The 22,970-nt window shown below is 40.7% G+C and overlaps 1 protein-coding gene and 1 long non-coding RNA gene across 2 annotated transcripts; one reads left to right on the forward strand and one right to left on the reverse strand.

The window, feature by feature from the left end:
- The first annotated feature begins 5,237 nt into the window (after window positions 1-5,237).
- LOC117289588 (aqualysin-1-like) lies at window positions 5,238-14,814 on the forward strand. The gene is made up of 9 exons (XM_033770782.1): window positions 5,238-5,257; window positions 6,200-6,349; window positions 6,530-6,670; window positions 7,690-7,831; window positions 9,283-9,516; window positions 10,670-10,848; window positions 12,101-12,272; window positions 13,006-13,136; window positions 14,503-14,814. The coding sequence occupies exons 2-9, from the start codon at window positions 6,239-6,241 to the stop codon at window positions 14,506-14,508; spliced, it is 1,116 nt and encodes a 371-aa protein (XP_033626673.1). The 5' UTR covers window positions 5,238-5,257; window positions 6,200-6,238; the 3' UTR covers window positions 14,509-14,814.
- Window positions 14,815-20,321: 5,507 nt separating this feature from the next.
- LOC117288884 lies at window positions 20,322-22,969 on the reverse strand. Its single transcript, XR_004518918.1, has 3 exons — window positions 22,887-22,969; window positions 21,775-21,905; window positions 20,322-20,664 (listed from the first exon to the last, which is right to left on the reverse strand). It is a non-coding gene; the product is annotated as an uncharacterized LOC117288884 (long non-coding RNA).
- Between the last annotated feature and the right edge of the window lies 1 nt (window position 22,970).

Here is a 22,970-nt window from a genome sequence, read left to right on the forward strand (position 1 = left end):
GTAGTTTTTGAGAAAATAATAAGTAAAAAAATGTCATGAAAATACGTTTTTACATGCTAAAATAATTTTCGTTTGTTTTCATGACATTGTTTTACTAATTTCTCAAAAACTGCAGCACCTCAGCAAGTAATATTTTCTGGGACGCTTTCTACCATCGTTACTTTCAAACTGTGTAAGTTACTATAGATCTATGGACTTTGTGTTTTGTGTTAGGACAAAGTACATCGCTTTGGAATGGGGGAAAGAGGGGGGTGGGGTTGGGGGGGGGGGGTTCTGGGCGGGTTGGGAGTCCCGACTGAATTTCTCGTTCCCCTACGTCATCTATATAGTGCTACACCGTAATCATGGTAGCAATAGTTTCACCTGCAAAAATCCTCCCCTTCCCTCAAAATGACACAATCATGTATGTAAACGTCTGCATTCTCTATAGTGATGTTTTTTATATTTATTATTACACGGCCTACCGGTGGCAATTGTTCTACACACAGAATAACATTAGATATTGTCGTCTAGCCTGTTTCACTCCACTGCGGGAGGAAAGCCTCTTCACCAATGGGAGACTTTCAGGACGCTTGGTGGCAGCAGACTTACCAGGTAAAATCCATTGTTCTCGGTATTGTGCGCAAGCTCAGAACTACTTAAACAATGGAAATTTACCTGGTAAGTCTGCTGCCACCTAGCGCCTCAAAGTCTCCCATTATCCATCTCACTCTATCTTAAGCTGTCTGTTCTACCCAAGTCTGTTCTATCCGAGCAATGCCCCTCTGTACTTAGTTCATCCCTCCATCTTCTATTTTGTCGCCCCCTTTTTCTTCCATGTTCGTGGAGTCCGGTTGGTTCTTTTGCATGCCCACCTGTTGTCATGTCTCCTTGCAAGGTGGCACGACCATCTCCACTTCTTTGATTAAATAACAGAACATATAACATAAAATAACTATTGAAATTTATAAGGGCCTACTCCATCAAGAAACGCACTTAAAAGCAATTAACATCGAAAAAGGTGAGTCTTTAGAACTTAAAGCCATTATACACTTTCGGAACAGAAACAAAATTTCAGAGATTTACAAATAACTTACAGGGTTTACAGAAGATAATGGTAAAAGACCTCTGTTGAAATATTATTCCATGAAATGCTTTACTTTTTGAGAAAACTTTAAAACAAATATAAATTCTCGAGAATTACGGATTTAAAGTAAACACATGCCATGACATAGCGAAACGTGCGGACACAAGGCTGGGTTTTCCCGTTATTTTCTCCCGACTCCGATGACTGATTGAGCCTTAATTTTCACAGGTTTGTACGAAGTGTGGACCTTTGGACAATACTGTTTACCGAAAGTGTCCAATGGCTTTAACGAGCAGACACAGTAACAGATTCCCTATGGTCGTAGGGGGATTGTTCCATGTCCATTTTCGTCCTAACTTTTATTTTATGTCTGGGTACTTGTTTAGTGTGGACTTGAAATATATTTGCTTATTCTGGGGATTAGTTTTTTGTTTTCTTTTTAAATTTATGTTAACTTACTGATTCATCAATATTGGTGTCAAACAACTTCCTATAATCCCCTGTCACTTCGGTTTACTTATTTCTTTGATGTATCATAAAATCATACAGTTACTAAATTTATACCACCGGTTTATATTAACCACTCATAAATGCCTGGACAGGTTCGCTGTTTCTATTGGCTATTCCTACGGCTGATAATGACCAGCTGGAGCTGTTTATGACCGGTTAATTTCCGATACGTTTGTGCGGGTTGCGTATTTTTTTTTCCAGGACGAACGTTGGCAATTTACATAAATTGGCGTAGTTAACATTTTCCCTTGCACATGCGTACTTCGACGTAATAGTTGTGGAAATACACTCACGCATTATTCCGCCCATACATAACATACACGTACATATACATTACATGTACGTGTATTTAGTACCATGTACAACTTGTACTCTTCCTTTTGTACAAAAATGCGTCGCGCTTGCTGCCACTGTCTTGATTGCCCGCGATAAAATATGTTGGGATAGGGTTGGGATAGGGTTGGGAAGGGGGGAGGGCAATTAAGATAATAGACTGACGGTCATAATGAAAGAAGTGGTCCTAAATGTTTTAGGTGAAATTTGTACACTGCATTACAACCAGCAGCTTCAAGGAACTGGACACTTTATATTATGCATCTGAATGCACACAAAATAATGCAACAAAAAGAGTGTTTTTTTCACAGGTTTGTTATTTTATGCATGTTAGGATACACCATACACCAAGTGAGAATAATGGTCGTCGACATTTACCAAATGTGTCCCGTGCCTTTAATGAGTTTTAAATAATTGCTTTGTTTGTTATACCATGGATAGTTAGACTGGTTCATCACAACCTGTACACCATTGTGAAGCGATAGCAGGGGTAAAGCAGGTTGTGTGGTCCCCATCTATCATGCCACAACTAGTTCATTCCACATATATACCACCACGGGCACAATGTCCCTTGTAGTCATCGTCATTCGTGTATGCACGAGAGTATTTTTCGGGTAAACACGCCAATTTTATGTTTTTTGCCCACGTTCGTCATGGGGAAAAAATACACGTGCGGCGTTTCGATCGCAGACGTGATCGATCTCCCCGCGCCCATGGATACGGAGGGATGCATAACGCGCTCAAATTAATATATCCGACGTCGGAAAACAGATATATCCGACGTCGGAAAACAGATATATCCGACGTCGGAAAACAGATATATCCGACGTCGGAAAACAGATATATCCGACGTCGGAAAACAGATATATCCGACGTCGGAAAACAGATATATCCGACGTCGGAGAACAGATACATCCGACGTCGGAGAACAGATATATCCGACGTCGGAGAACAGATATATCCGACGTCGGAAAACAGATATATCCGACGTCGGAAAACAGATATATCCGACGTCGGAAAACAGATAAACATTTTTTACAGGGTTTCCTACTTGTACGCCTTTTAACCGAAATGGCATTCATGAATGGGAGTAAAAGGGTAGCGACGATTCTATTGGGTGCGTTCGTTTAGCTTCCCTGGGTTGACCCCGGTGGCCGGTGTGTGGCGGTTTTTTTTTTCTAGGACGAACGTGGGTAATTATCTGCACACGTTCGTCCTGAAAAAAGAAAACGACGCACACCGGGGTCGACCCAGTGAAGCTAAACGAACGCACCCATCAAAAAGGGTTTTTCAAATGACTTGTATTTTTACACATTGTATGTGCGACTTTGAAACCCAGTTTTGTTAATAATAGTCAACGGAACTTTATCATTTTTAACCGTAAACAACTTATTTATCTGAACTTGTCCGGTGTTGATGTATCGATAAGGAGAACCATCTTCTTCTAGCAATTTCTGCATTAGCAGATGTTTCAACTCACACGCAGGGTCTTTGAACTGTTCCACAGTTTGTCGACCTAGAAAATAAGTGAGAGCCAGTCTTGAACACAAGATTCTAAACTCTAGAAAGAGGGATGTAACACTTTTTTTGATCCTTCAGAATTTTACTGTAATGTAAATACTATTGCGCTCAAAATGTGGCATTATGTGTCTCCAAACGTTTGGTTTCACACCGATGGACCATTGTCACAGTAAGTCCATCTTGAATTTCTCCCATTGATATCAATGTTACCAAACACAGGCTGAAGGGACAAAATAGTCTGGTTCCTAATTTCAAAATTAGTATCATTATTGTTGTTCGGTTCGAGGAACATGACCAAGATGGAGGCAGCATAATAAAGGTCTGTCGGTCGAGATGTTGCTAGTATTAGGCCGTGTCCGAAACGGCGACTTCGGCTACAGCTACGGCTAGATCGCGCGCGTCTGCCTTTTCTTTAACACTGGTAGACGCGCTGATCTAGACGTAGCTGTAGCCGAAGTCGTCGTTTCGGACACGGCCTTATATGCGTTCTATGTTTTAACCAAAATTAGCGAGTCAATGGTAATTGTTTTGAAATTTGAAATAGTTTTATGGTATGATCTCCGGTAATGCCATCTCATAACTGTTTGGATGTTGTTGTGGTAGGAGACAACATGGTCTCTGTCTTTTGAAAAAAGATGATTAAAACGGTAATTTTCTCTGATGTTTGCAAAAATCCTCACAGGGGTTTAGAAGGGGAATGGATGAGGATATGTTAGGATATAACTGTGCACATACCAAGTTTTGTTTTTAGCTGATGGCCGATCGGTGTAGTTCTTTGGGCTCTGCTCTGAAGGTGGGTTCGGTTCCCGGTCATGACACCAGGGCCCAATTTCATAGAGCTGCTAAGCACTAAAATTTGCTTAGCATGACATTTATTCCTAGATAAAAACAGGATTACCAACCAAATTTTCATGGTTGCATACTGCTTATTACGTATTCAGCTGCTGTTTGCTTAAATCCTGAAAATCCCATGGAAATTTGGTTGGTAATCCTGTTTTTATCAAGGAGGAAATTTCATGCTAAGCAAATTTTTCTGCTTAGCAGCTCTATGAAATTGGGCCCAGTGCCCTTGAGTAAAGGTAACCATAATCGCTCTGGAAATTGTTTGGTCGATAGTGCATTCTGCTCTACCGTACCAGCCAGGCTCTAGCGTGGTTGATACCCATGCCAGCCATGCATCCCGACAGACTGTGAACCCTGTTTCAGCTCGATTTGGAGACATTTGGTGTTGATAGTTTTTGTATATATATGGGATAGTTTCGATGTTTTTAAAACTATTTACATAAATTACACACATACCATGTTTTTAAACTGTCGTAGATTCTATTTTAACAAAATCGTCACGACAAATGCTTTACAAAATAAATGTTTAGCACAAACTGCAAACGAAAACTAAGTCAGAATGGCCTCTTAGCTAAAAACGGTACATCCAATGTGCTTTCTCAATAAGTTTGTTCTTATACCTTCCTCATAGTAAACAGCTTTGAAAACAGTGTAAAATCAACATTACAAATATAACACGTTTTCCAAACGTAGGACTGCACGCCGAAGTAACCAATGACAGTTGTGTGTAGGAGTGGTCAAATTGCAAAAGGCTAAAATAGATAACACGTAATGTCCAGATGCCTGCAAACAATCTGATAATGGTCAGCGCGTGGGATCCTCTATTTATTTTGCTGAATTATTTTTGTTAGATTAGGTAAATATATAATCAGATGACTTTGAACTTCAGTAATAAACACCTAGGTGATTAAAGTGACACTCAATAGTATAAATAGGCCCACTAAACCAGCAATCATTCACTTCACAGCATCGTCTTCCTGACTGGTAAGTTGACTTCATTTGTTTCAGCAAAACGGTGGGTTTTATTCCTTCTGCGTTTTACCTTCAACGGTCGAATCGAGTGCTCGATTTTCACAAATAAAAGAGCTATGATTGATTGATTTGAATGAGCGAAACCATCTTAAAGCTTAAAGATACCTTTGGTTTTCCGAATCGTTTGGTTGTTTTTGAATCTATATTCCAAATAGATATACAATAATGATACTGACGTGGAAGAAGCATTTTTGGATTGTCATCAGCGGATTTGTTGTCCACTTCCAAATAATATATTATATACCTAGGTGTACTCACACAGCCCTGTGTTGCAGTCACCGTGTCACTGTATGAACACTCATTTGTTATACAAAACACTGAGAGAAACTCATATTCCTCAATATTGCTTACAATGCCGACTCACACTATGGCGAATAGTGTGAGCCGGCCTTTATCTGTCGCGTCTGTTGGCATGTTGAACACTTTGTGGCGCTGAGAAGTTAGCTAAACAGCAACCACTATACTATCATTGTAATCATTTTTAAATTTAATTAGCGGTATGAATTGTGTCCTTTTATTTCCCCTCAACTAGACTATAATTAAAGATGCACCGATACACTGTGTTCGATGCTGCGCAAAGACCATTCAATTGCTGTTGTGTGACTGGACCATACGCAAAATGGGCTTATTGACCATTTAGACCCTTTAACATAAAAGCTGTCTGACATTTCATGCGAGTGACATTTTGAAGGGAAGTTTATAGGCATGGTCAATGGTATAACAATGTTTGCTCTGTCAGAAGTAACAGGTCGATCAGAAATAAAACGAACATCAAAATGATAGGCATCCCCAAATAGGAACCCGAACTGTGGCGCCCGCTGTAAACTTTCCTAAGATGAGTTTGATATCAAACACCAACAACTTGACTTTGCATTGTTTCTGTTGCCTTCAAAGAACATTTCTCGTAAATTGCGGACGTCATCGTAACCAACCATGAAGCTGCTCTTGTTGTGTCTGTGTGTGGCCGCTGCCAATGCCGCCCTTGCTCCAATTTACATGGCCCAGCGACGTGGCATTCCAAACAGCTTCATCATCAAGGCTAAGGTAAGTCATAACAATAATCTATTTTTAAAGACAGGGTTTACTTTTGGTAATTGCCTTCTCTAGTGCTCTCTTAACCAAGTAAGTTTTCATGGACATCATTATTTGTTAAGTTATAACCGTACTTCAAGACCTTTGTTTGTTAGATTCAATTTTATTTTGTTTCCCGTTCATTTCTCACAGGATGCATCCGTGTTGGACCAGGTGGAGAAAGACGTCTTGGCCGAGTTTCAGAGCATGCGAATACCGGCCCCGAAGGTGTCCAAGATTAGTGATCTGATTCCCGTTCTGAATCTACCAATCCCACCCCATCTCATCAATACCGTAAGTCATACTTATAACAGGTGGGGGTCTAGATGTTGGGATATTGCTTGCTTTTGGACTCAACTTTCATATGACACCAAAAAGTCCGCTGCTCACTTTTGTAAAGGGTTTGAAAATTAGGTAACTAGCCTTACAATAATTTTGTAAGTTTTGGAGCTTACCAAATTATCTCTTTTCGCTACCTATTCTTCACTGAGTAGTGCTCATCACCCACGGCTGAATTAGTTTTTTGAGACACACGGATTGGTGCTATGGGTATAGTCCACAGGTTCTAATGGGGAATGTTGATTGATTGACACGGCAGTACATTGTTTCTTAGTGGCAAAGTAACATCATATTCATTTTGGTTTTTACCCATAAACCGATGTGTGTCAGCACCGTATACCCAGTACTTACCCGAGTTCTGTGGGGGGAAAAATCACATGCATATTACTCGGTTGGGATTCGCACTCACGACCTTTGTCATTCATAAAGCAGTATCATACCAACTAGACCACCGAGATTGCCCGGCGGCTACAGGCAGTTCGAATCCTATATTTTAGCAGCGGGTACTGCAAGAGATTTAAAGAGATTTAATATTATGTTAAATTTGCATCGGGGATAAACAAAAATATTCATTTTGTGTTTTACCCATGCACCTATGTGTGCAAGCTTTGTATGATCAGTACTTACCCGAGTTCTGTGAAAACTATTACTGACATAATTATAACTCGGGTGGGATTCGAACCAAGGACCTTTGCCAGTCTAGTGCAGTAACATACCAACTAGACCACCGAGACTGCCCGGCGGCTAAAGGCGGTTCGAATCCTATGTTTTAGCAGCGGGTAGGCCTACCGTAGTTACACAGTGTATGCTCGAGTGTGAAGTTATTTTCACATAGACCTACAGGTACTATTAGTCCGTTTGTCCCTTATTAACAGTATTCTTGCTTTGCTGGTCTTGATGTTTTTTTTGTTTTGCGTGTTCGTCTCGGTGATGCTGGTGTTATTTTGGTTACTTCATTATTTCTATTTCCCTAGATCCGCTCCATCGATGGCATCGAGTACATCGAGCAAGATTCCATGGGCGAGCTGTTCGGGCAACAATCCAACCCAACTTGGGGAATTGACAGAATCGACTCCAGAGACGGCATCGACTACATGTACAGCTACAATGACAACGGTAACTTAATAGCGAGATGTTTTTGTTTAATTCAATACAATTTCCTGTGAGCGTTTGGTCCCTCTCTATGAAGCCCGGTTCATACTTCCTGCGAATGCGAATGCTAAGCGAATGTTGACGTCACAAGTTCGCAACGAATAATTCGCAGCAGTTGCCCTCTGCTCTACTCACTTGCGAAGATCGCAGGAAGGATGTGACGTCAAATTCGCTTCGCATTCGTATTCGCATGAAGTATGAACCGGGCTTAAGGGTGCGTTCGTTTAGCTTCCCTGGGTCGACCTCGGTGTGTGGCGGTTTTCTTCTTCCAGGACAGACGTGTGCAGATAATTACCCACGTTCGTCCTGGAAAAAAAAAACACACACCGGGGTCGACCAAGGGAAGCTAAACGAACGCACCCTAAGTTGAAGATCGGCAACCATTGTAAATTGTAGAAAGATAATCAGTTATTCGAACACGTAATTGGTGTGCCTAAACGTGATTTCGTACGTTCTTAAAATGATTCTGGAATGTATAAGGGAATAAATAAAACACAACCACTAAACCACAAAGATTACACTTAACAACTCACGTCTGTCGCTCGATCACCATTCACTTAAATTCACTGAGAATTTCGACTTCATTCTTCAGACAGATTCAACCATAGAGAGTATCGGGTCCAATCAAAGAAATGATGTTTACCTTTACCATGTCGTCATCCCAATTTAAATAAAAGTGTGTGTTGGTTAAATGAGATACTTCGTCGCAGCAGACGTACTGGAGCCAAATTTCATAGAGCTGTCAAGCACACACATTTTGCTTACCATGAAATTTTTTCCTGGATAAAAAAACACGATTTCCAACTAAATTTCCATTTGTTTCTAATTGCATGTTATTGGTATTCACTGAAAATCACGTGGAATTTTGGTTAGTAGTCCTGTTTTTATCAACTTAATGCAAAAATGTCATGCTAAGCAAAGTCTTGTGCTTAGCAGTTCTATGAAAATGTGCTCAGGTAACTTACCAAGATGTTAACGTCATTCTGAGCATGCACACAACACCAGGAACAACGAACTACCTGGAAAGTTTTCTGTCAGTCAGCATCCCAAACGTCTCCCCCCAGACAAATATTTAGAATAATGTGGAATAAGGGGGACAGGTTAAAGCCCATACAAAATGGTACAAAAACTGTCACTATTTTAAACACTGTATATTTATTAGTAGAAATAACAAAAATTTAGTAAATGTCATAATATAATAGATGTTAAATTTGCATCGGGGATAAATGTAAAAAAAAAAAAAAAAATGTCGTAATGTTTATGTTTCCGAAAACAAATTATGAAAAAGTGCTCTGGGTCTGCCTGCGGGCAGCAAAGACTCAAACAAAAGCCGCCGGGTATTTCATTCTTTCAAAGTATTGTTTTTGCTCCCTCGTGATATTGATTTGTTTTATCTGTTTTGATTTTGTCAACAGTCATGGGAAATGGAGCCAAAATCTACATCGTTGACACTGGTACCAAGGTATCCCACAGCGAATTCGGTGGTCGCGTCCAGCGCATTTTCGGTGGAGATGACGACCACAGCCATGGAACCCACTGTGCTGGTACTGCAGCAGGAGCCACCTACGGAATTGCACGTCAGTCGACGATTTACAGCGTTAAAGTGTGTAACCAGTACGGCCAGTGTCCCGTGAGCACACTTCTTAACGGTGGGTGTCGTAGTATATTCGTTGCAACTTTAACAAATTGGCTTATAAAGGCACTGGAGGGACACCTTTTTGTCAAACACAATGTATTCACACTAGGGTCCAATTTTATAGAGCTGCCAAGCACAAACATTTGCTTAGCATGAAATGTTTGACTTGATAAAAACAGGCTTTTCCAACCAAATTTCTACGTGATTTTCGAGATAAACAGCTAAATACCAGTATCTAGGAAATGCAACAAAATGGAAATTCGGTTGGTAATCCTGTTTTTATCAAGGTAGAAATGTCATGCTAAGCAAATTTTCGTGCTTAGCAGCTCTATGAAATTGGGCCCTGCTGTTCCCCAACATAAGCATGAAAAGAGATGAGAAGTTATGAGTGAGAAGTTACCTCTTTCTCAAGACTACGATACTTCAGGGTGAGCTGTTAGAAACATTGCTCTCCATTGCTCGTTCCACAGTAAGTTTTATGCCACCAATACAGTAGTGTCCAGTGCCTTTATCCACATAAATGTGAGCACAGCGGCCAACAGAAGTTATTAAGCCCCAAACAGGAGCTGTGGCGCTTACGTAGATTGAAGGAAGTGTCCTAAACCTCAATCCACATTCTCGTTAATGAAATTCTTGTTAATTTCTTCCTGGGCATTATGGATCGGGACGAGCTGCCCATTGTGCCCAACATTCCATGCAAGTACATAATAGGCTAGATGTACTCTGCATTAAATACACAGCATAATACACCATTTTAGCACTGCATACAAACGACCGAATCGTATGCTTTCCATATCTGTGTTTTGAAAGGTCCGAATTAATGTTTGCCAGCTGCACTCACCCCACCTCCAACCAATCAAAATCCAGCTATGTAAAGCTTTATGTCGCCGCACGTTTATCCAATGATATCATTCAATGAAATCACTGGTACCCCAAAACAAGTATCCTTGCGTACCTTTAGAATGGTTATGCCATATTGATATTCTCCAATTCAAATCAATGTCACCAAAACTGAGGCTGGAAGGAAAATTAGTCTGGTTCCTTTTTGTACAATGAATATTAGCGTTCGATTACTGTCGTTGGATACAGGGAACATGACCAAGAACATGACCGCGTCTATAAGTTACATTGCAGCAATTTAAGACAGTTTCTTTTGCTCGGTATAGGTTTGAACACAGTGGCTACGTATGGACGCGGTGTTGTGTCAATGTCTCTCGGGTTCCCCGTTACCTATTCCATCGATGACGCAGTCCAAAAGTTGCTGGATGCAAATTACGTGGTTTCCGTAGCAGCAGGGAACTCCAACGCGAATGCTTGCAACGTTTCACCGGCTCATGTCACAGGGGTAAGTTTTACATTCACACTGCAACTCTCACCCCCCCCCCCCCTGGAATGCAGCCCTTGTATGAGACCCGGGAGTTGTTTTAACCCCACGGTTTACCCCGGTGCACATTCTTACTGCGTCCCTATTCCACGGGGTTCGGGTTACACTTTTGAATGCCATGGGGTTGTGTCGCTACCCTGGAGCAAGGGTGGCTATTATCCGGGGTATGCCGAGGCAGACCAGGGGTAAAACGATCATAGTGTGAAAAGGCCAGCATTTGCTAATCTCGGGAACTAGAGTATACATACACCATTCTGCCTTTGGAAAAGTGAATAACATGCAACCACAAAAGCATGTACACAAAACGTATGGGAGGTCATGACAAATGTTCATACACAGATATGGGTTCCTTTAGATTTTTTGTCCACCCGTATCAGGCTTAAAACTTCACGGAGGCAACTGAGGCGAGTGCCTCCATGCCCCTGATCATTGCCTTGGTGCCGGTGCCCATGGAAATACTCCAGTAGAAAATCTAAATTTCCTAATAGGGTACCCGTTACTTAAGAGAAAACACCTGGTGCTCTTGGCCTTTCAAAAATGAATCATCAGTCCTGTAATATCTTCACCATCTGGTATGCTTTGACACAGAACTGTCCTTTAGACACACGGCTAGTTCTCACAGTTCTGAAAAGAACTGTCCGGCTGTTTAGCTACTACCCGGGCGGAAGGTATAGAAAATTGGCTACTTTAGCTTATAGAATCGTAATTAACTGTACTACCGCGGAGTCAGTTCTTGAATTGGTCTCAACGTTTCGACTAGCTTGCTCTAGTCACCTTCAGGAGACTGAGACCCAGTTAATTACGATCCTATAATCTATTAAAGTGGTAGTCCTAGCCAATGTTCTATACCTTCCGCCCGGGTAGTATAGTTAACAAGTAGGACAGTTCTTTTCAGAACTGATAATTGTCTCCCGACGTCTCCCAAACATCCGGTATTTTACTCCGCGGTAGTAGCATAAAGAAAGACAGTTCTCTAAGAACAAACTCTACATGGCAAGTAGATACACACATGGTGTTACCGCGAACCCAATATATATATTGATACCTCACCATGCAATGCTTCCAATCATATATAACAACCCTGTGTTTAATTTTCAATGTACGAACCACTTCAACTCATTTAGAGATTGTCATTACATGATAATAACAAACCTTACTGTATCGTACTTCCACTATGCAGAGTTTCAAATCCTACTTAATTGTTACGTAACAGGTTCTCACCGTTGGAGCCTCAGACAGATATGACCGCAGATCCTATTTCTCGAACTGGGGTAGCTGTTTAGATCTCTTTGCACCCGGTTCAGACATTGAGAGTGCAGGTATCAGCGACGATTATTCGATCATCACGAAGTCAGGCACATCAATGGCTTGCCCTCACGTTACTGGTATGACATTTATTCTTTTTGGCCATTTTACATCAATGGGTGTTAGTACTGTATACTCAGTACGTTTCCGAGTTCTGTGGAGAAAAAAAATAACAGGCATATAACTCGGGTGGGACTCGAACCCACGACCATTGCAATTCTAGAGCAGTGTATTGTGTAAAGGCAACTGGCAGATTATGTGACCTTTTAAGCAAATTCTACATTACAAGAGTAATACTCGGGATGGATTCGAACCCACGACCATTGCAATTCTAGAGCAGTGTAGATACATTTTGTGCAAAAAGCAACTGACATATTATTTAACTATTTTAGCACTGTACACTCAGTACTAACCCGAGTTCTGTGGGAATCAAAGTCACAGGCATGATACTCGGGTGGGATTCGAACCCATGCACGACCTTTGTCATTCTAGATTAGTGTATAAATATTGTTTTTATGCAGAAGAGCAACTGACAGATTTTGATACCATTTTAGCATTGTACATTCAGCACTTTCCCGAGTTCTGTGGAAACAGAATCACAGGCATCTGGTGGGATTCGAACCCATGAACTTTGCAATTCTAGAGCAATTTATAGTTCTCTTAAAGTTTTAGACTAACACTTATTCTCTACATGGGACAAAGGGACAAAATCATTTGCAGTTGTCACTGGTTACAATCGATATAAACTGAACTTCGAACTGAAACTTTTAGAGAGAATTGTTTTGACAGATTATATTTTATAACAATTTTTAGGTGCTGCTGCATTGTATCTGGGCATGAACCCAAACTCTAATAGTGTAGCGAGTGATTTGCTTGCAAGTGCTACTACAGGTAGAATAAGCGACGTCTCAGGATCTCCCAACAAATTTCTGTACATTGGAAACGTAAGTAAACCTTGGTTTTCTCAAAGATCATGGTCCAGCTTCATAGCGCTGCTTAAGCACAAAGATAAACTAAGCAAGACAAAACACTTACCAGAATAAGGTTACCAGTTCATGTACATGTACAATAATATGTCAATGGTATCCTGCTCATTTCCGCTAATAGCAGACAATTTGTTAAGCAATGGACCTTATGCATTGACGTCATCCAGCCGCCATCTTAGAGAAAAATTGGTGACGAAACAATCGAGACGCACAGATTTGTACGCGCGGCGCACAGTATTGGCCAATGAACAACCTCCTTTTGACCTCTAGGTGAGGGCGCCCTACTGAAATGACGTCATGTGCATAAGTTCTATATGTTATGCTCGAGCAGCTCTATGAACTTGGGCCTATATCGTGGGAGGGTCAAAAATGGAAACTGGAGCTCTATCTATTGCTGAGAATAATTAGATTCACACGGGCGCCATTTTAGCTGGCAATGTTTGATTCTGTCATTGCCCGGGGACGATTTCAGCTATAAGACTTACCCTTAATTGCGAACCTGTTGTAATTGCTTAAAGCCATTGGACACTTTCAGTAAACAGTAATGTTCAAAGGCCCACACTTTGTGTATCACAACTTATATATATAATAACAAACCTGTGAAAATTTAGGCTCAATCGATCATCGGAGTCGGGAGAAAATAACGGGAAACCCACCCTTGTTTCCGCACGTTTCGCCGTGTCATGACGTGTGTTTAAAATAAATCCATAATTCTCGATATCGAGAATGTATATTGTTTTACCGTTTTCTCAAAAAGTAAAGGATTTCATGGAATAACATTTCAAGAGAAGTCTTTCACCATTACCTTTTGTAAACCCTATAAGTTATTTGTAAATCCGTGAACTTTTTTTCTGTTCCGAAAGTGTATAATGGCTTTAACAAAGTGTGATGTCACAGTACAACTTTGGTGATGCTGACATCTGGATGAATCTTAGTGTTCTGTGCATTCGAGCCGTGATCTTTTGTTACTTTGAAAGATTGGCTCTTTTGTTGCTCACATTTAGCACCATTTTAATTGGCCCTAGTGCCTATGAATCATTGGCTGTATCCCCATGCTTGCTGTTAATTTGTAGCTCAGAACATTTCCATTGTAAGAAACTAAATAATGTTTTGAAAAAGAAAAAAAAAACATGAGACCAAATTCTATTTTGATCTGATAGCGAGGTGATTTAAAGGGAGGGAAAACTATCAAAAGGAAATAGATTTTTGTTTTTCCTTACATTTTTTTTTTACCGGTTCTAAAATGTGTCTTTACCCGTCCCTTAGGGCACCCTTATACCTCTTAAACAATAACCGTAACTTTTTTTTAATCTTTATTTTCCAGTTGTAAATCACCAGAAAGACATTAAAGACGTACAAGATGTTTCAGGCAAAATCACGGAGGAGCTACTTCTATTGGAAATGGCGAGGCAAGACGCGCTACTGAAGAACTCCAAACAGACGTTGTCTTTAGAATTCGATTTCTTTCAATGTATCCTCGCCTCTTCTCCTCCTGCAAATCGAACCCATCGACACAAATGATTCATGTTTTAGAAAATTTCTCAAAACTCTTCGTTTTGTCGCATTTGCCTTAGTAGAATTATGATTTGTATTGATTTATGTCATCGGTCTGAAAATGAATAAAGAGGAACCACAACTGGTAAACTAACCGTTTGTTTAATATGGTGTGTTTCTTTTGAGTTAACTTTGTGTAAATGGTATCCTTTATAGATAGTTATTAGGTTGGTAAGACGCGGTTAAAGGAACACGTTACCTTGGATCGGTCGAGTTGGTCTTTGAAAAGCAAGTGAAACCGTCTGTTATAAAATGCATATGGTTAGATAGATAATTTAAAAGTAGAAAATAATAATCCACACAACCTAGCATCGAAATTGCAAGGTTTTCCTTTCACGGCGCGTAAAAATCTTGCGCTAAATGTTAACTCCATAAAATGGCCGACCGTGTTTGTTCGCGACGTAAAAGGAAAACCGTGCAATTTCAAGGCATGTTTGTTTGTTTGTTTGTTTGTTTGGATTATTATATGTTACTTTTAAAATATCTTTCTGACCATATGCATTTCCTAACAAACGGTTTTAAACGCTTTTCAAAGACCAACTCAGCTCAACCGATACAAGGCAACGTGTTCCTTTAAGACATGGCCTTTAAGAACACGAATCATACACATTATACTGTTAGCTCGTTGAATACTGTTGAAGAAAGATCCCACTTCAAATATTCCTGCAACGACCTATTGTTTACTGTTCACTAAAAAATCAACCCATCCCCTCTCACCAACACCACCAGGAGGTCATGAGACATTAGGGTGAACTTTAACAACAAAGGTATACCGTCTTTTGATTAAATATGCCCTTTTCGAAACCACAGCTTTCGGCCTTGATTCGGCTTCAGGCCCCGTCTTCTCGTCTGAAGCCCTGAGCGCGTATACGCAAAGCACGCGCAATACTGTCAAAAAACTGCAGGGCCAAGCTAGCCTGAGCCGAATCTGATCCGTGGTTTCGTAAAAGGGCAACAGAGCATAACATTGACTAGTCTGGTCCCCTGTCTGTATCAGCCTCGCTACCAAGGGCAGCGCGCCGTATTGATACCTCTCGTCATCGAGCAAGGTATGCTGGGGGAAAAAATGGCGCGTTGAGATCGATTACCCCTGGGAACGAGATTGCTGTCTGTATGTACTTGCTTTACAGAAACAGTGATTTTCATTGCATACACCATGATTTCATTGGATAAACGTGCAGTGACGTTTAAGCCTTTCAAAATCGCAGGCTTTCAAAATGAAAGCTTACGTCACTGCAAGTTTATCCGCTAATTTAGACCGTATTTCCAACGTCACAGCTCGAATTTGTTGCCACCCAGGTTGGAAAACTATGGAGAGCCATAAATGCAAATCAAAAACAGATCGCTACTGTTCGTAAAAATTTTATCAAATTATTCAAAAAAATTAGTTTATTTTGTTTGAAACGAAACAACCAACTATGTGAGGTACAATTTATTAATTGAAAGTTTGCAGAAAACGTTGAATTTGGTTAAAACATCTGGGCCCAATTTCATGGCTCTGCTTACCGTAAGCACAGAATCGGCGCTTACGGAAGCAGGGAATTCTGTGCTTACGGCAAGCGTATTTCACGGGTAAGCGGCGAATTTTGGCTTCTGCGCGTGCGTACTAAACGTTACTAGGCATTCGGCGCTTGCACGTAAGCAGGATGATAGTGATCGTAAGCGCGGAATTCGGCGGTAAGCAGAGCCATGAAATTGGGCCCTGTTAATATGATGGAGTGTTTTACTAACGTTCGGCTGACCATGCCAACCAAGGCAGGCGGTTTGTTTATCAACAAAAGGTTATATAAATTAGACCTCACTGCCGCTGATAAAGTATTATCAATGGCAAAACAACCTCACTACTAGCATAGCACCAATCTATGACACCTTTCTACTCTGTAGGTTTGACTTTGGTGTATGCCGACGAATCAGACAGCGACCGCAGATGGCCGAAATTGTCTGTCGCGTCTTTCGGCAAATTTCAGCATGTTGACAATTTTGTGGCGGCTTAACAAAAAGTCGCTGTGATTCCGTTCAGATTTCGTTGAAGACCGCAACCTCATTTCCTTGACGCAGACAGCCGAACGTACCAGGCGCTTGACGTTTCCTTGCTTTGTGATTCCGTCCCTAGTCGTTTTGGGGTCTTTACGATTTCGTTGGTAGTCGGTGCTGTACTGCCAGTGGATGACATGAACGCAGTGAAGTGGGAACGCTAAACTCGACTGTTTACACGACCCGCATGCACACAGGCTTTGATGCATTAAACTGCACAATAATCCAGTGATGACACTCTATTTACCAAAATGTAGTAAATTAAAACATTTGTAAATTTAAAGTAAATGAGGTCATATTCATTTTGTTTTTACCCATACACCGATATCTGTGAGCACTGTATACTCAGTGCTTACTCGAGTTCTTTGAAAAAAACAAAAACATCACCAGCATATTACTCGGTTGGGATTCGAGCCCACGACCTTTTTCATTCATAAAGCAGTGTCATACCAACTAGACCACCGAGACTGCCCGGCGGCTACAGGCAGTTCGAATCCTATATTTTAGCAGCGGGTACTGCAACTATTTAATATATATTAAATTTGCATCGGGGATAAAAATAATACATATTAATTTTGGTGTTTACCCTAACACCGATGTTTGTAAGCATTGTATACCCTGTACTTCCCTGAGTCCTGTGAAATATTCACAAGTATAATTATACTCGGATGGGATTCGAACCCACGACCTCTGCTATTCTAGTGCAGTAACATACCAACTAGACCACCGAGACTGCCCGGCGGCTAAAGGCGGTTCGAATCCTATGTTTTAGCAGCGGGTAGTGCACAAGATTTGATACGTGTTAAATTTGCGTCGGGGATAATGAATGTTGGGTGCGTTCGATTAGCTTCCCCGGGTCGACCATGCGGTGCTCATTCGGGTGAGCCCCTGACAAGAACTAATCTATCGATCAATCGCCCTCTTGTGGTGACGTCATGCACCTTGGACCAGCCCCAAGTGACCGGTTCCACAAGTAGGGCACTTGGGGCTGACCCGGGTGAGCCCCTGGAATGACGTCGAAGCTATTCGAAAGTACCAGGGGCAGACCGGTGTTGAACCGGGGAGGCTAGTCGAACGCACCCTATGTATTAAAGATGCTATGTCAGATTTTTGGCCGATTTGACCCAAAAATGTTGATTTAAAATTCAATAGGTATTTTGATAGGGGTCGAGAAAGTTACAAGCTTTCATTTGAGCCATTGTTCTAAAAAGTCCGCCAATTAATAGTAGCAGTGAAATAAAGTGCTCAAAATTAGTTTTTGTCGGGATCCCGACAATATACCACGTGACCAATTCTTATGTGTTTTATAAGAAACGTTTTAAACAATTTTCATGGTTCCTGACCATTAAAAGGAAAAGTTAAACCTTTTTCCTTAGAGCGGGTGAAACTCTTTGAAATACCATTCACTCAAAGAAATCTATTTTTTAATGTTTGGGGGCAAAAATCTGACAGAGCATCTTTAAGATCAAAGAGGGTGACTTCGTTGTTGAAATCCAACCGGAGAGTCCATGACTCTACAACTTTACAACTAGCTAGTTGTTTCTATATAGTTATGGGGTTAGTTTTTATGTGAACATGGAACAGAAGCTTTAGGTCCTTGAAGGAATATTTGAAGTTGGATCGCATAACAACAGACACTCAACCGAGCTAACAGTCGAAGCTGTATGATTCAGGTTCTCAAAGGGCAGTGTCACATGGAATTCTGTCCTCCCGCACAACGGTCCGGGGAGACCGAATCTCCTAGGGTTTTCTGTCCGCCAAGGGAATTTGTCCCTCTCAAATTTTAGACCAAATTAAATGTATTTAATATATTTTTAAGTCACTTGTTTTCCCTCTTGTGATCTTGTTTACACAATGAAATAAGACAATGGTTGTTCCTTTTTAGTAAAAATGCTCAACTTTGGGGAACTAGGTGCAGTGTAGTGCCTGCAATGTGTGCAGTAATATTATTTCGTGTGAGCCTGCAAGTACCGGCTTAAAGTGATGTATAGCTTTTTCCATCTAGTCTTGGAATCAAGTCGGTATTCTTTGGTATTCCCCGACCAGAACTACTTTTAGTTGTGTACCCTACGTCCGCAACTTTTCGTGTGTCACGAAAAGATCGTGAAATATTAAATATTGAAAATAAATATTTTTAAGGTAAAGCTGCGACGTTAAATTATTTCACATGCCCACATGGATACAATAACACACGTCTTCGAATAAAATGTGTTTTGCTGCTAAAACAATGTGGCTGTTTTAAGGGTAAAAATGTGTATCCAAGTGGGCGGAATAACCCCACTGAAGTTGTCGCCGGTGGACGCAAATGCATGGGGACACATTCTCCGTTGGGTATGGGGGGGGGGGAGACAACTTCTCCGCTAAGCGCGGCGGAGAAAATAACCTAGTAAGAAGAGATGGTTCATCCTAGTAGACGCTATTTCGGGGGACGCGGTACCCTATAGACAAACCAGGTAAAGTGGTCCGGGGCCCGATTTCATGGATCTGCTTACCGTAAGCACAGAATCGGCGCTTACGAAAGCAGGGAATCCTGTGTTTACGGCAAGCGTATATTTCACAGGTTAGCGGCAAATTTTGGCTTCTGCGCGTGCGTACTCCCTGTTACTATGCATTCTGGGCTTACAAGGCTAGCACAGCAATTCGGCGCTTCGGCTGGGCATAGAGCTGGGCTGGGGAATGGTGATCGTAAGCACAGAATTCGGCGGTAAGCAGGGCCATGAAATTGGGCCCAGATTCACCGGGAAGACAGAATCTTCGTCCACGCCAATGCCTTACCAGGGATAGACGACCTAATAATTGTTCTATAAAGGACACCACCGACCACTCCATGAAAGTGTAGCACCTTCTTGGTGTGGTGCACTCAAAAAAGCATGTCATCAAGCTAACTTTAGGAAAAGTTGACAACGGCTATTTTTCATCAAGCGAACTTTTCTCTCTCGTTTGTTCAAATAACTTAAAAGCCTTCGTTTCCGGATATATATGGACAAAGACGATTTTTCATTTGAAACAAAGTATGTTGATAACCTTAAATAGTTTCTTTGTTTTGTTTTATTTTGGTGTTACACAAAACACCGTTTACATGAACTGACTATAAATGAAAACAACACGTAACAAACAGTTAGTTTTCCTGTTTTTGGTAACTCTTTATTTAATTTCAGACAAATTCGTAAATCAATGGTCTCAAGCCTCGTACAGACACTGATAAAAAAAGTACTTCAGGCTTTAGACATGTATTTTTTAATACTTTCCACTGGACACTATTGGTAATTGTCAAAGACTAGCCTTCACAGTTGCTGTATCTCAACATATGCATAAATAACAAACCTGTGAACATTGAGCTCAATCGGTCGTCGAAGTTGCGAGATAATAATGAAACAAAAGACAAAAAAACCTTGTCACACGAAGTTTTGTGCTTTCAGATGCTTGATTTCGAGACCTCAAATTCTAAATCTGAGGTATCGAAATCGAATTCGTGAACACTTACTTCTTTCTTAAAAACTGCGTTACTTCAGAGGGAGCCGTGTCTCCAATGTTTTATACTGCCAACAGCTCCCCATTAGTTTATGCTAAAAATTATTTTGAGTAATTACCAATAGTGTCCACTGCTTGTAAGAAAGATTAATAAAGAAGAAGAATGTCTGCTCATAGCAGTAGGTCAATGTGTGTTTTTGTGTTTTTTGTGTTTTTATAATTTGATAAAATAAGTAGGTATACTGTATTGTTGGGTCAGCTTTCAGGACGGGAGAACCGAGGGTAGCTTTTAAGAAACATAATGTTTAAAATCAATTGTTTGTTTTGATTCAGTAAATCTGGTCTTCGATGTCCACTCCGAGTAAATCGTTTGTGATTCGGCTTAAAACACTTCGTATGTCGTTAACGTCATCATGTTGATTTACAACTGGAAAATAAAAGGGTAAACAAAATTACATTATTACAAGCTTTGTCGTTGGATCATATTTATAATAATGTAAAGACAAACTATAACCGAAAAAAATATTTTAAAAGAATCGTTAACAAAATTCCTTTAAAAACACTGGACACTATTGGTAATTGTCAAGGACCTATTTTCTCACTTGATGTATCTCAACATATGCACAAAATAACAAACTGTGAAAATTTGAGCTGAATTGGTCGTCAAAGTTGTGAGATAATAAAGAAAGAAAAAACACCCTTGTCACATGAAGTTGAGTGCCTTCAGATGCTTGATTTCGAGACCTCAAAATTTAATTCTGTGAGGTCTTGAAATCAAATTCGTTGACAATTACGTCTTTCTCGAAACATATAGCGTTTCTTCAGAGGGAGCCGTTTCTCATAATGTTTTATACTATCAACCTCTCCCAATTACTCATTACCAAGTTACGTTCTATATGCGTATAATTATTTTGAGTAATAACCAATAGTGTCCACGGTCTTTTAGTTTCCTTTTAACCACTTTTCTCCCTGATCGAACTTTTACTTCGTTTCATACTTGCTCTAAGCTGAAATTATGACAGAATCAAACATTGCCAGCAAAATTGGCGCCCGTGTGAATCTCATTTTTCCAAACAATAGATAAAGCCCCAGTTTCCTTTCTGCACCTTCCACGATATACGCCCAATTTCATGGAGCTGCTTAAGCAGAAAAATATTGCTTTTCAATTGTCTGCTAAGCGGAAATAACCTGGATACCATTGACAAAGTGTACATGGTAACATAACAACTTGGCTGGTAACCTTGCTTTGGTAAGTAAAATTTTGTTTTGCATGGCTTATTTTCTGTGCTTAAAGGCACTGAACACGTTTGGTAATTGTCAAAGACCAGTTTTCTCACTTGGTGTATCCCACATATGCATGTAATAACAACTGTGACCATTAGTCTCAATTGGTTAAAGGCGCAAGAAATTGATGAAAGAAAAAAACACCCTTGGTGCACTTAGTGTGCTTTTTGGGTAATTACCAAACGTTTGCAGTGCCTTTAAGCAGTTCTATGAAGCTGTACCATGATCTTTAAGAAAACCAAGGTTTACTTACGTCTCCAATGTACAGAAGTTTATTGGGAGATCCTGAGACGTTGGTTAGTTTATTTGTGGTCGCACTTGCAAGCAAATCACTCTCTACACTCTGAGAGTTTGGATTCATGCCGAGATACAATGCAGCAGCACCTAAAAATGGTTAAATAATCTGTCAGTTGCTTCTACATACAAAATATACATACACTTCTCTAGAATTGAAATGGTCGGGGGTTCGAATCACACCCGAGTATTATGCCTGTAATTGTTTTTCCACAGAACTCAGGAAAGTACTGAGTGTACAGTGCTAAAATGGTCACATAAACTGTCAGTTGCTTTTAAACACAATTTTTATACACTGCTCTATACTAGCAACGGTCGTGGGTTCGTCTCCCACCCGAGTAGTTTGCGATGCGTGTTAGCAATGTATACTCATTACAAATTGTGTCAAGAGTTGTGTAAAAACAGTCACAGTCATGTTACTCGGTGGGACGAGTGTTCATGCAGGTACGTCTGCCGGTCGACCACGTCAAAGCCAATGAACAGCTCTCCCTGGGCAGCTACACCCACAATTTACATATAGACGAACGTTGCACAAGGTTCCTTTATTCTTATTCATTACAGCAGGATGAATATTCATGTATCCGGCCTCTGCGATGACGGAACTACTCAAAGGCGAATGAATAGACTGTGTGCTCGTGACATTCTAAGTAACACAAAGAGTTCCCTCTGTTAAAAACAGTGCAGGGCTGTCTCAACTCAATATGGCTGTTTTTAATTCTTTGCTTCACTCGATATGTCACGAGCACACGTAGTCTATTAAATCGCCTTTAAATAGCACGGTTAGCCTACCAGGGGTTTCGTCATCGTGGAGGCCGATGAATATTCACCGTGTAAATGACTTACAATAAAGGAACCTTGCGCAACGTTCGTCTATATGTAAACTGTGGGTGTAGCTACCCAGGGAGAGCTGTTCATTGGCTCTGACGTGGTCGACCGGCCGACGTACCTCCATAACCTATGAACACTATTCGAACCGACGACCGTTGCAATTCTATAGAGCAGCGTCTGAGTTCTGAGTGTACAGTGCTAACACACATCGGTGTAAAGACCAAACATGAATTAGTACCGTACCAGTAACGTGAGGGCAAGCCATCGATGTGCCTGACATACTGGCTACAGAATAGTCGCCGTTGATACCCGCACTCTCAATGTCTG

This window comes from Asterias rubens, chromosome 4 (assembly GCF_902459465.1).
Source record: "Asterias rubens chromosome 4, eAstRub1.3, whole genome shotgun sequence".
Taxonomy (NCBI): Eukaryota; Metazoa; Echinodermata; class Asteroidea; order Forcipulatida; family Asteriidae; genus Asterias; species Asterias rubens.